The sequence below is a fragment of the Bemisia tabaci genome, chromosome 6 (genome assembly GCF_918797505.1).
Source record: "Bemisia tabaci chromosome 6, PGI_BMITA_v3".
In the NCBI taxonomy this organism is placed as follows: domain Eukaryota; kingdom Metazoa; phylum Arthropoda; class Insecta; order Hemiptera; family Aleyrodidae; genus Bemisia; species Bemisia tabaci.
In genome coordinates this window covers 28,767,447-28,780,458 of record NC_092798.1, presented here as the reverse complement: position 1 = coordinate 28,780,458, position 13,012 = coordinate 28,767,447, and the positions used below count along the sequence as shown (strand labels likewise).

The 13,012-nt window shown below is 39.8% G+C and overlaps 1 protein-coding gene across 3 annotated transcripts in view; it reads left to right on the top strand.

The window, feature by feature from the left end:
• The window catches only part of Kdm3 (Lysine demethylase 3), a 486,443-nt gene that overhangs the window by 471,964 nt on the left and 1,467 nt on the right, over positions 1 to 13,012 (top strand). For all 3 annotated transcript variants that reach the window (XM_019047548.2, XM_072301456.1, XM_019047550.2), the window contains 11 exons: positions 2,852 to 3,068; positions 3,781 to 6,012; positions 6,553 to 6,703; positions 7,209 to 7,339; positions 7,622 to 7,867; positions 8,319 to 8,474; positions 8,946 to 9,140; positions 9,628 to 9,885; positions 10,598 to 10,881; positions 11,494 to 11,744; positions 12,342 to 12,658. In XM_019047548.2, coding sequence (XP_018903093.2) covers positions 2,852 to 3,068; positions 3,781 to 6,012; positions 6,553 to 6,703; positions 7,209 to 7,339; positions 7,622 to 7,867; positions 8,319 to 8,474; positions 8,946 to 9,140; positions 9,628 to 9,885; positions 10,598 to 10,881; positions 11,494 to 11,744; positions 12,342 to 12,658 — 4,438 coding nt within the window. The remainder of the gene's footprint in view (positions 1 to 2,851; positions 3,069 to 3,780; positions 6,013 to 6,552; positions 6,704 to 7,208; positions 7,340 to 7,621; positions 7,868 to 8,318; positions 8,475 to 8,945; positions 9,141 to 9,627; positions 9,886 to 10,597; positions 10,882 to 11,493; positions 11,745 to 12,341; positions 12,659 to 13,012) is intronic.

Below are 13,012 nucleotides of genomic sequence, written 5' to 3'. Positions count from 1 at the left end.
ATACGTCCAATTACTCCCATGGAAATTAAGGTAACAGCACCAGTACCCGGAATGGTACCAGTATCCGGAAATTCGCTTAGTTTTTCGTAAAAAAATAAGCGGTAGGTACATCAGTGCAAAAGGGGCATCAGGTTTTCACAAATTACACTCAGAGGGCGCCACCTTGCAATAAGTGTGATGGTCGTGCGCTCCTTCTATTATCTGTATCATGCTTCTATAGTGACGTATTCACAGAGCGGTACCATTCCCGGTGCTGGTGCTGTTACCGTAGGCATTTAAACGTTAAGGTACGGAACCTTAGGCGCGTCCTGACGCGCGTCAGACGCCGATAAATCTGTCTAATGATTTTTGCGCGGGGACGGCACCTTAGCGGCGAAGAGACGCTGCGGAAAACGCCGATCGAGGACGCTCCGATCTGTCGCGAACAGATCGGAGCGAAGACGCCGAGAAATTCCGCTCAGTCCGCTGCCTTTCCTACCGATTTTTGAATGTGTTTAGTTCGACAAACCCACGAATCGATCACAAAGGCCGTGAATTGATCGACAAAAGCCGCGAATCGATCGAAAATTCCGTGAATCGATCGACAAGAGCCGTGGATCGACCGACCCACCCGTGAATCGACACCGGGTATCGACAAACCTGTGAGTCTATCGACAAACCTGTGAATCGATCGACAAACCTATGAGTCGATCGACAAACCTGCGAATCGATCGACAAACCTATGAGTCGATCGACAAACCTGTGAGTTGATCGACAAACCCGTGAATCGATCGACCAAGTTGTGAATCGATCGAATTACGTCGATTGGTTCACGTTTTGGTTTTTCGATCGATTCATGTCGATTGACTAGATACCGGTTTTCCTTTTAATTGTCAATCATTTCTCGTCTATCGATCCACATTTTTTGTCGATCGAATCGACACCCGTTTTTTAGTAATTTGTCCATCGATTGGTGTCGATCGATTCACGTTTTTATTTTTCGGTCGATTTTTGTCGATCGAATCCACACCCTCCTAAAAAAAAGCGCGTACAGCCATTTTCGCGGCCCAGAGCATACTGTCCGATCAACGAAAATTCGAGAAATTGACGGCGGACAGAGCGGAAAAAATCCACGGATTCCGCTCCTAAGGTGCCGTGCTCTAAAATGTGAGCGTCTTCTCGCCCTCGACTCGGTAGCAGCATTTTCCGCCGGCGTCCAGGACGCCGCGTCCAGACGCGCCTAAGGTTCCGTAGCTTTATAGCGTTGGTATGTTATCGTTCTCATCGATTCACTTGACAACGCCGGTTCCAGTTCGCGAAATCGCGAGTAGCCGCGATGCGTACGTGATATTCCGCGAGTCCGTCATGATGCGCCTCGCTCCGAGATCTCAGACAGCTGCGCAGAAGGCGATGGTGACCTGGAGAGGGGATGGCGGCAGCGGAAAGGGAGGGACGGGGGAAACGTGAACCTTTCCTGCGACGCGAGTAGACATCGCTTTGCTTGCAGCCATATTGGAAATGCACCCGCACAGTCTGTCTACATTCCGTGAAGTGATCCTTCCGCACAGCCGAGTTATGTCCGCAATACCGTGTTGATCGTGTCGACCGTGGACCTTCCGTTGCGTTCGTATCATACCTCCGGTATCCCTCAGTGTTTTGTCTTTTTTGCAGTGCAATTGTGAGATTTATCTGATCGATCGAACTCGTTATGATGGATAGGCCGAGTGACTTTTTTAATCCGTTTCCGTGACTACCGCGAAACCGCAATCTCTTGTGTCGTCGGTACTTCGAACAGCTCCGCACCGGTGCGCGTCGATTGAAGCGTCAGCTCAATATTGTTTGATAAAGAGGGCGTATCATTATTCATTTTAGTTGCCTTTGTGTTTACGGGCGGTTTGAGTGTTGGAGATAGACTAGAGACTCTTTGACCTTGAAATGACTGGACGAGAATCCCTGTTTTTTTGCTTTTTTAGGTATGTTAAGAATTCAAGTGTGGCATTTCTAATTTTTGAGCCGCCTTTGAATCGTTATCCACACAGTATCTCATATTCTTTCATACATCTAGCTCGAAACTATCAAGAGCAAGTGCATGCTTGTATTTTTGATCATGTTGATTTACAACATTATAGTAGTAGCACTTTTTTTGTGTTATTGATCAGCCAGTGCTGTGGGTGGCCTGACGATGGCCAAGGCCGAACAGCTTCGACAATTTTAAACAAATATATTTATTTCAATGTGAGTTCATTTACATTTTAATCCTTAGCATTGGCTTCCCAATATCACAAGAGAGTGCATGACAGTGGTTGGAAATATTTTAGGGGAGCTGGAACCATATTTTCTCTTGTGCGTCTGTGAGAATCATATTAATGGCTTCATTTATTTTGAAGAAAACTTTTTGTGTGAGGAGGGCTGAGGCTGACCTCCAATATTCCTTGCTCTGTCTTATCAAGTGAGTGAGAAAGATCAAGTATGAATCCAAGGAGACAAATAAGTGAGGTCTGACCCCATGTACCTAGATGATTTTGTTTTAGTAACTAAACAGGAAATTTTCTCCTCTGAGAGCCCAAGTTTTCCTGTGATGATTATGCTGCGTAGCCTTTCCTCGATGGCATCAGTTATGAGAAGTGCCAAATGAGATCAATTTTATCCACATCCTTAAAAGTATCTCTGAGGCTATCTTGTTGTTACAGATTATTTTTGGCAAATATGTTTTGTAGCATATGATACCTAAAAGTCGCTGAGTTTAATTTATATTTATTTATTTTTATCGTCAACTCAGCTCATTTACTGCTCTAGATATTCCCAATTGTGTGGTTCTTGTGAACATACTTGTTGGAGTGTGTAAATTAATTTTATTGTATTATATTTACAGAGAGAGACGTGAACAGGAGGTCAGAGAACTGGAAAAACAGCAGAAGGAGCGGGAAGTAGCCGCAGCAAGGGAAAAAGCAGCCTTAGAAAGAGAGAAACTCCTAGAACGCGAAAGGCAAGAAAGATTTGAGCGCGATAGAATAGAAAAGCAAAAGCAAGCAGCTGAACAAGCAGTTCATCGGCACTTTGAGGAATCTCTAAGGCGAGCTTCTCAGAAGGTATGTTTTATTTGATTGACTTCTATCTTCATCACCTATGCTTCACATAATTATTACCAAATTCTTGCTTTTCCCATTTCTGTTTTATTCAATTATTTTGGACCGAAAGAAATCAAGTTCTTCAATCCAAAACTTGTGATTGACATGCCAACCTATGTAGGCTTTCTCATTACTCCCAGTAATCCTGGTTTTTCATGCAAGAATGCTTGGTCTAGAAGTTAACGCATTGCTTCTGGCTATACCTTTTTAATTTTCATTGGCTCCTCATTTTGAAAGAGAAGATTTGAATCATTTATACAATTTGTCTACTTTCTTAAATATTTTTTAACTCATTTGCTTTAATACAAAAGTATAACTAGGTAGCCAACATGAGCTCTTTTCTTTTGTCTTTGTGATGCTTATCAAGGATCCAAACTTTTCACTGAAAAATTTTTTGAGCCGAAAATTTATTTTGAACCTTACATCTGCTTCCGTTGTATGTATGTGTGTATGAACCCTCATTGTTGATAAAAGGGAGAAAATAGTAGAAAGGTTCTCAATTCCTCAATTGAAAACTGATTTTTTTGATGCAACAGGTCAAAATGCCACTCCTGACTTAAACTTACTTATTGACATCAGTCATGAACTTTTTCTCAAAGTTATTGCTCCTTCTCACTAAAAATTTAGTATGTCACCAGTCACCTAATATGTTTTTTTTATTTTGCTTTTGCAGAGGAACAATAACATGACAGTTTGGAATGTTTTACCAGGCCACCAAGAGCAGGATGAAAGAAAACGACTTCATGACCAGCAACGAATGATTGTCGAACAATCAAGACAGCAGTCACTGCACTACCCTCAAGTCAGAGCTCCGAATCATCCTCCTCCACCAGCCCATAGCAGGGTTAATGCTACTGTCAAACCGGTGGAAAAGCCAAGTTTGCCAAAAGCTGAACCTAATTTTAGTATGTTCCATTACCCAGGCGGTTACCAACCTCAATCTCAAAGAGGTTACCAACTTCACCCGGAAGATACCAAGCAGGATCAACTAAAGCAGGACCCTTCAATGGTTAACAAGCGTGATGAACGAGATATTAGCCTATCGCATGTGCCTCAAGCGCTCATGAATGACATGAAGAATACTGTGATAGTGAAACACGATGGTAAAAATGTTCATGGCCATATAGACTCAATGAAACCACAAATGAGGCATTCTCCAAGTCCAAAACAACACTACCTCTCCCCATCGACAACGCCAAAAACAGCTTATGAATATCAAAATCCTCACCAATCGCATCCTCAACAAAAACAAACTTTGGCTAGTATAAGTAAAGTCATGTACCCTAGACAAAGGCAGTCTCCGAGACCCTCTCCCAAAGTATCACCTATGACCAATTATCCTTATCCTGCGCAAGTTCATTATGCCGCAGCAACAACACCACCGAAACCTAAAGTGAGTAGTCCTGCCCCCCCTCACATTTATGGAAAACCCACTAGTGGAATCAGTTCCGGCCTTCCAATCCATAGGCCGCATGATGCGCCTCTCCAGTTGGTCTCAAAGCCTTTAACTCCTTCACCCTATACCCCCCTTCCTCAACATTTTGTACCTCCCCCAAACACACCCTCACCTGGTCCACCACCACCGGCTCATCGGACCAGCAGCCAAATCGTGTTCCTTCCCAGTTCAAGTCAGCAGCAACCTTTAGATTTGGGTGTTTATTCAAGGCATACGGAAGAATTACCACGAACACAGCAGCCTTCGCCTCAACCTCCAGTCAAAGTTGAGCTGGAATCGCAACCTACACCGCCACCAGTGTCATTACCAACACCTGCGTCTACGCCTACGCCCACCCCAACTCTGGCATCAACCCCATCACCAGTCCCTGTAGTAACATCAGCCCCTGTATCTCCTAAACGAAAAGTAGAAACAAGTCAAGAAGAAGAAAGTAAGAAACCTCGTATTGAAACGCCTCCTCTTTCAGTTCCACCTGCACCCAGTCCGAATCTGGGGAGTGAAACATCCAATAGCCCTCGTCCGACAAGCTATCCAGTACATAAATTAAAGAAAGCTTGGCTTCAGAGGCATTCAGGAGAGCCCGAGTGTTCAGAATCTAGTAAAGATATTGTAGGAAGTGGATCCTGCGTAACGTTACCTATAACTTTGAATTCTACTTCTCCTGTACCTAGTGATATTAACCCTGTAACAACCTCAGCTTCGTCTTTTAGTAGTATAGGTTCAATGGCTGTCAATAGCATAAGTAAAGTGAAAACTAGTAAAAGTCGGAAACCTCCGAAAGATTCACCACAGAATTGTAGCACACTCAATGGACATGCTGCCGATAAGTCCGTCAACGAAGATGATACCTCTAGTTCTGAAAATGATAGGAAGTCATCACCTACGAAACGAATACCCTCCAAACTGAAAAGGAAAAAAGGCAACAATCAAAGGAAGCAAGCTGCCTCCGAGGAGTTAAAAAGGAAAAAGTTAGCCAGCACAAGTAGCACAGATAGTGATAGAGAAAGCGGTAGTGAAAAAGACTCGGACAGTGGGTCAGGAAAGAAAACCAATGGCGGATCAGTGGAAAAAAATGGTTCTAAGGATAACAATCGTAAACGAGGTAGGAAGCCCAAAGGAAACAGCACCGGTACAAAAAACGATAATGGAGAGGGGTCGCGCGAAAAAAAGCCCCGAGACGAACCACCCACCCCGCAGCGTGACCCCTTGCAGAAACCTCCATTTCATCTCTTAAAAAAGTCCGGGAAAAGTTTTTTACAAGATGGATCGTGCCTTGAAGCTGCACCAAAACTTCCAAAATGTCGGGAATGCCGATGGACACCTCACCAAAGAACAAAAAATAATCCTAGTATATTCTGTAGATTTTTTGCATTCCGCCGACTGCGTTATACCAAAAATGGCCAATTAGCACTAGCTGGTTTCTCCGATCCTCATGAAGATGCATCTCAGGTATGCAAATCGTTTTTACTTATTGATATTGTTCACATATTTCTTCAAGCTGCTGTCAAAAAAATTCAAAATTCCCTGACTACTTTCTTTTTTAACGCCAATAATGAGAGTGTACAAAGTTTGGAATTGGTGATTGAAGTACATAACAATCCTGACTGATTATATTGATATCTGTGTTAGTCACTGATACAGAGGTGTAGTTTTGAAGAAATATACAAAGTAGCAGAGGTAGCCTCTTCATATGCATCATTCTCAAATTATTCTACTTAATTTAATTTTGGAAGTTTTAACTTTACTCCAGTAATGGACATTAAAAATACCTCCACAGTTAGATTTTATCTGAGTCATTAAACTGGTAAAAATCACACAAGAGGCTATTACAAAATAGTCAAATGATCACTGTTTTTTTTAGCCTTGGGGGATCTTCAATTCAGCTCGTCCTCTATGTTATATCCTCTTTTATAAATCATCCTCTGAGGTTTATATTTCTTTCATCTTTATCACCTTAACATTGAGATTAATTGAATTTGTTTTTGACAGGATGACATCAAACTGTGGCTGCCCAATTCAGCTAGCCCGCCTTCTCATATTAGTACAGAAATGTCCAGGTTTCTTCTGGATCAAGTCGGTGACCAATTTTGTGATCTCCTTCAACAAGAAAAAGAAGCCATCTCAATACACATGTCAGAAGGTAAGATCAGTGCACTGATTCAATGGACTCAAATTTGTCAGGGTCATTTAATTAATCTTTTAACACTCTAAACCGAGTAAGAATTCAAGAATCTGAAATTTAATCCAATGGGGCATTTTCCCCTCTTTCTTTCTCATGTGCAAGTTTTTGAAGTGATGTCCAAATCCTGGAAATTGCCCCATAGGATGGAGCAGAGAAGATGTTGAGTAGTAGTTTCAATCGGTTTTTTGTGAAGGAAACAATTTTCATAGTTCGGCTCTAGTCCCAGAAAGATCTGGAGTATTGTCTAAAAGCTCTGGGCAGGAGAAACAAAAAACTAATAAATGCAACCAACCAATAAATTTTCTTTAAACTTGCATCACTTGTTCGTTGTTTTCGCCCCAGGTAGTCCCTCCACAGCAACTTAATGAAAAGAGGATTGTCTCAGAATGTTGTTCTTAATGACCTCGTTTCTTTTATTTTTGTGTCTTACAAATTTATTAACATGCTATTCTTACTGTTTCAGATAAGTCAATAGCCTGGAAGCGGGTTGTACAAGGAGTACGTGAAATGTGTGATGTCTGTGAAACTACGCTTTTCAATTTCCATTGGGCGTGTGGCAAATGTGGTTTCGTCGTCTGTATAGACTGTTACAAGGTATGCTATTGATTTTGGATGTTAACTATTTACTTTATTCATCAATTATTTATCTATTAATTATTCATCAGTTTTCATTGAAGGGAGTCTACTTATCTTAATTAATTGTCTTCATCTTAAAGAATTGAAATTGAGAAGATCTGACAAATATTCTGTCACAATGAGAAATACCAGTAATACCCTGTAAAAGGTACAGGATTTTTTTATTCTGTCCATTCACCTATATCCATTTCTGCAGTCTGCGGTCATAGTTGCTTCATTGATTTTATTAACTTGTTTCAGACGAGGAAGAATGGCAAAACCAAGGTCTATGGTGATCCAGGGAAAGATAGGGATGAATACTCGTGGCTACTTTGCACCAGTAAACAGCCGCATGAACAGAAGAATCTGATGCTGACCCAAATTATTGCTGGTGATGCTCTAAATAAATTAGGATATAAAGCGCACGAATATCGCGCATTATTTGGAATCCCCATCGGTTGTTCCTGTTCGGTTGCCAATTCGCTGCAAACCAATGGATTTAGAAATGTAAGTTTCTTTTCATTCAAATACTGCATGCTTTTTTAACAACCGCAAATTCAGTTTGAGTCAATGACAGTCGTTTTTAATCATCTTCTAATTTTTCCCATCTTATTAATCAGTAGCCCCAATCTTGGAGCCATTCTTTGCTTTTCACTTGCATCGGAGGAATGTGTTTTTATGATGCTAAAATATTTTTACCTTTATCTCATGGTTTGGCTGACAGTGAACAGTTTTAACATCATCAAAGTGGTTATTTTGTAAGTATTAAAAAATTCAGAGAAAATCTTCATTAACGTTTTCTGGGAAGTTTGGTCTTCAAAAATATTGACTGTCCTTAATATTATCATTTTATCGCCATCAGTATATTTATTTTTTATGTGCGAGTAATTGCCAAACTCATTTTGTTCCCTTGTGCTACTTATTTTAATCCTAATTAAATATGCTTGTTGCATTGCAGGATGTGAAAGGTCGAGTGAATGCAGACGGTGAGGTCTTAAACGGCCAGGTCAAGACGGAATTTAAGAAAGAATTGCAGGATGGCAAGAATGATGATTCACCCTTGAACTGGCTGGCAGATGTGGCCTTGTCCAGTAGTCATGATGACAAGAAAGACGTAAGTCTGAATTTTACACTCTCTCTCCCTTTCCAGTTGAGCCCACAAACATGTTCAAAAATATGGATTTCTTTAGATTTCATCATTCAGTGACTACAGTTGAACATCTATTCTAAACGCCTCCAATTCATACCCATTTCATTTTCATCTTAAATCCAGGGTTGCCGGTGGTTTGAAAAACCAAGGAAAGTCAGGGAATTTAATGCGCTTAGCAGAACTGAAATTTTAAAGGAACAAAATCTAAATGTAAGTTTTATTCAAAAATCAGGGAATCTGAAAATTTCGGAGTCAGGTAATTTAGAGATGAAGAAATTATGGCAACTCTGTGAATCTCTTTCCAAAGAACTTTCCATGGTAATTCTGAATTTTCACTTCCTTTTTTTTTTTTATTTCAACCTTTTTTTCTCTCCTCCTTTCCTTGAATTTATAATGGTTTTTACAAATTCTTCATGCACTATCTTTTCCCTGCAGGACTCCAATAGCGGCAGTGATAGCGAAGATGCCAACTTCTCAACGTTGAGGGAATTACTCATCCGACCAGCTCACAAGGCCAATGGTAGTGGTGCACCATCTCCAGCTAATAGTCCTCACTCTGAATCTCCAGCGCTTGCCAATAATCCTAGCAACAACCAACCAATCAAATCTCATTTAGATACGTTAGACCAGGTAACTATCATGACTGATAAAAACCTCTTTTTAGTCAATATACTCTCACATCAATCGTAAGACAGGAGATATACTAAGCAAAACTTGGCTCTAGATAAGATGGCTGATTTTCTTACTGTTCACTGTCATGTTCAGCCGAAGAATTTATATCTTTTGTTAACGATGGCAGTGTTGCCTTTTGTCTTGGGCGGTCGCCATACTCAGTGGCAAGAGTTGCATTGGATGAAAAATGTTCCTCGTTCAAATTTGTATGACAGCAAATAACTGCCAACTTATCTGCATTAATCTACTTCATTTTGCAAGGTACAAAATTTTCTGTTACACTTCATTTTCATCAGAAGAAATGGATATTGCTCGAAAAAATTTCTACCATTAGTTTCATGTTTGATTAGTTTTGTTAGTTTAACAACTTCGCCCATTACTATCTACATTGAATAACCTATTGTGTATATTCTATGAAGTAATCTTATTGTTTCTTCTTGAACAGGTCCGTTTGGTTTGTCCTATGGCTAATGTGAACAATGTTCACAATAGTGGCACAGTTCAGAATGATGTGAAAGGAGGTGAACTAGAACATTTCAAACGTCGTTCCAATTTCCGACACCGAGAACATCTACCCCCTCGACTCTGGACGCTTCTGGAGAGCAAGAATCTGTACCCTGATGTTCCACACTTGTGGCTCTGTGAAGGAAAGTTGTTGCGACTATTAGATTCTAATCATTCCGGAAATGCCAGCATTTTCCAAGTAAGTTATGTCATAGGCTGTAATAGCCCTTATATTTTGTTTTCTTAATATCCAAATTTTCATTTAATGGTGCTAGACAAAGTGAAGACTTGCCAAATGTTTTAGCGCCTCAAAAGAATTTTGAACTATATTTTAATCAATCAGTTTACTCTCTTCCAATAATGAATCCCTTATTAAAGAAGAAACTTTTTATATGTGCCCGTAAAACTGATACACTAATTATTTTAGGAATTTGATATCTGTGTATAAAAAAAACTGGAAACAAATCTGTGTAAGCAGTGCACCAAGCGTCTTGATTGCCGTTTTCTCAAAATGCCTGCCTGCTCCTACTTTTTTCTACTAAAATTTACTATTATATCATTGTTCTTATTATATACCTACGATGGAGATCTATTATCGATGATGATTTGAACACCCCCTTACATCATTTTTGAAGGATAAGTGTATCTGTCATGAAGGCCCATCGTCGATAAACTTAAAAGTTGATGTCTGAAGTATAAAATTTTCTTTACTTGTTGTAAAAAAAATTTACCGGTAAAAATTTTAATTAGTTTTACTTAAAGAAATTAAAACATTAGTGGAGATTTTCTAAACGTTTCAATCGAGATAAGCAATTCTTACATTTAGCCATCTGAGTATTGGTGTGTCTAGTACACTATGTCTCTCTTGTTTTATGCCTTACTAATGGTTCGTTCTTTCTCTCATGTTTCAGGAACAGTGGAAAAGAGGTCAGCCTGTGATAGTTAGTAATGTTACTTCTCGTTTAGATAAAGACTTATGGACGCCTGAGTCTTTCATTAAAGATTTTGGTGATGTGAAGAATGATCTCATAAATTGTGCCACAGATAACATTGTACCCAATCAGCCCATGCGTAAGTTTTGGGATGGATTTGAGAATTTGTCAAAAAGGCTCAAGGACGAAAAAGGAAATCCAATGCTATTAAAATTGAAGGATTGGCCACCTGGTGAAGATTTCGCCGAACTGTTACCCACACGGTAAGAAACCGCATTCTGTTTTTTAAATTTCTTCGCCAATAAGTCAAGCAGCAAATCTTGGTAGAAAATGGATTGCATCTTCTTGTTTCTGCAACCATTTTGCATCTCAGCTTTGTTTCTGATGAAAAGTTCGGAAATCTTTCTGTTTTCAAAATCATTACAACTTTTATTTATTTTACCAATTTGAACTAAGGTCTAATTCAGAGTTTAAGTTATTTTTCTGGAGTTGTCTTAACCGAAGAAAAAAATAACACCTTTTCTCAAAGAATGAGCTCCTGTTCACTCATTCTCTCCCATTATTAATTCTTTAATTCAGCGAAACTTTGCTTTCCTGGTTTTATTGGGACTGAACAGCTTCAGGATATATCACCATCCATAAGAAGATTTTGCGCACTTCTTCATCACCAACCAGCATTGCGCCTTTTTTCCCACTACTAAATTCAGCTAACATTATTCGAATGCAGAATTTCTGGGTTTTTGTAGGGGTGCAAGAAGTGCTGAAGCTGAAGGAAATCTGTGAGGGTACAAGGAAATTTTTACATGTAGTTCTTGTTTTCAAACCACCATTTTCAAGGAGTCCTAATATCATGTCATGCTTCTGTTTGCTTTCAGATTTCTTGATTTGATGAATGCCTTACCATTAGGTGACTACACACAGCGAAGTGGCTGTTTAAATTTAGCGTCCCGTTTACCTGAATGTTTTGTTCGACCTGATCTGGGTCCAAAAATGTATATAGCCTATGGCTCTGCCAAATGCTTCTCTCGAGGAACAACCAACTTGCATCTGGATGTTTCGGATGCTGTCAATGTGCTAGTCTATGTCGGACTACCGAAAGACTCGGAGAATGACGATCATATTAAGGGTAAGTGTTGGCTTAAAATTATTCTGGCCAATTCAGCCTCAAGTGCACTCCTTTCTCTCTTCTTCATTTTTTCTTCAGTTTCTTCATTTTTTTCATCATTTCAGTATCCAGAGATGGATCTGATTTTATCTCAATGGAACCCCATCGTCCATTTTTTAGGTGAAACCTTAATTTTGAAAGGTCCTCTCAGGATTTTTTTTTTTAAATTTTAGTTGTTAACTGAAAATCAATCACCAGACTTAGACGCATCCGACAACTCAATAGTGAGTTATGTAAGAAATACCAAGTCTGTACCTTTTTGAAGTAAAGGACTTGAGCCAAAAATGGCAGCAGTCTAAGAGTCGTTACTCGCAAAATGCTGAGCAAAGGAAAATTGGCCGTCATCTATAGGTATAGTGAATAAAAGTTAGCATTTATTTATCCCCTGATTCCCATGAATTTTCAAATGTCTGTAAGTAATTTTTCACTTTTTGGACTTCATTTAGATTGGCTTTGAATTTCAATGATACCCTTACCTCTAATTAACCGTATCCCTATCTTAGTGCTGTCTTGACACAACTAGCTCAACTAATTTGGACGCTCTTTTCTTCATTGCAGAGGCATTCCGAGCAATTGATGAAGGAGGCTGTGATATTATCACAAGGAGACGCGTGCGAGAAGCAGGAGAGGTGCCTGGTGCTCTGTGGCACATTTACGCCGCTAGAGATGCAGACAAAATCAGAGACTTGTTAAACAAGGTGGCAATGGAGCGTGGTGCTAGACTGGAACCTCACCATGATCCAATTCACGACCAGTCATGGTATTTAGATGCAACTCTGCGAGAAAAGCTCTACAAGGAGTACGGTGTTGAAGGCTACGCGATTGCTCAATGCAAAGGAGATGCCGTATTCATCCCTGCTGGTGCTCCTCATCAAGTAAGTTTAACGACCTTTTGTTCATCATCCTTGTTTATAGTCGAAATAATCTCCAGAAATGTAGCTTGTTAAGTGATTAAATTCGGAAAATCACTGCCACTGATCTGTGAATCACTTACCTGATAGCACTAATAAAGTGGCAGAAACTAATTTATGAATGAAATAAGAATATCTCCTCTCTGATGCTCTAAGTAAACAATGTTCGAGTAATACCTATTTGCTCGCAGCTCGACACTACATACTTCATTTCTGTTAAGTTGAGAGATTAAACCGGAATTCCTAACTGAATCAGATGATTCCTAATTTTCGCTGATATTTTTTATTTTTCAAACAGAAAACAAAGCAACACTAAAA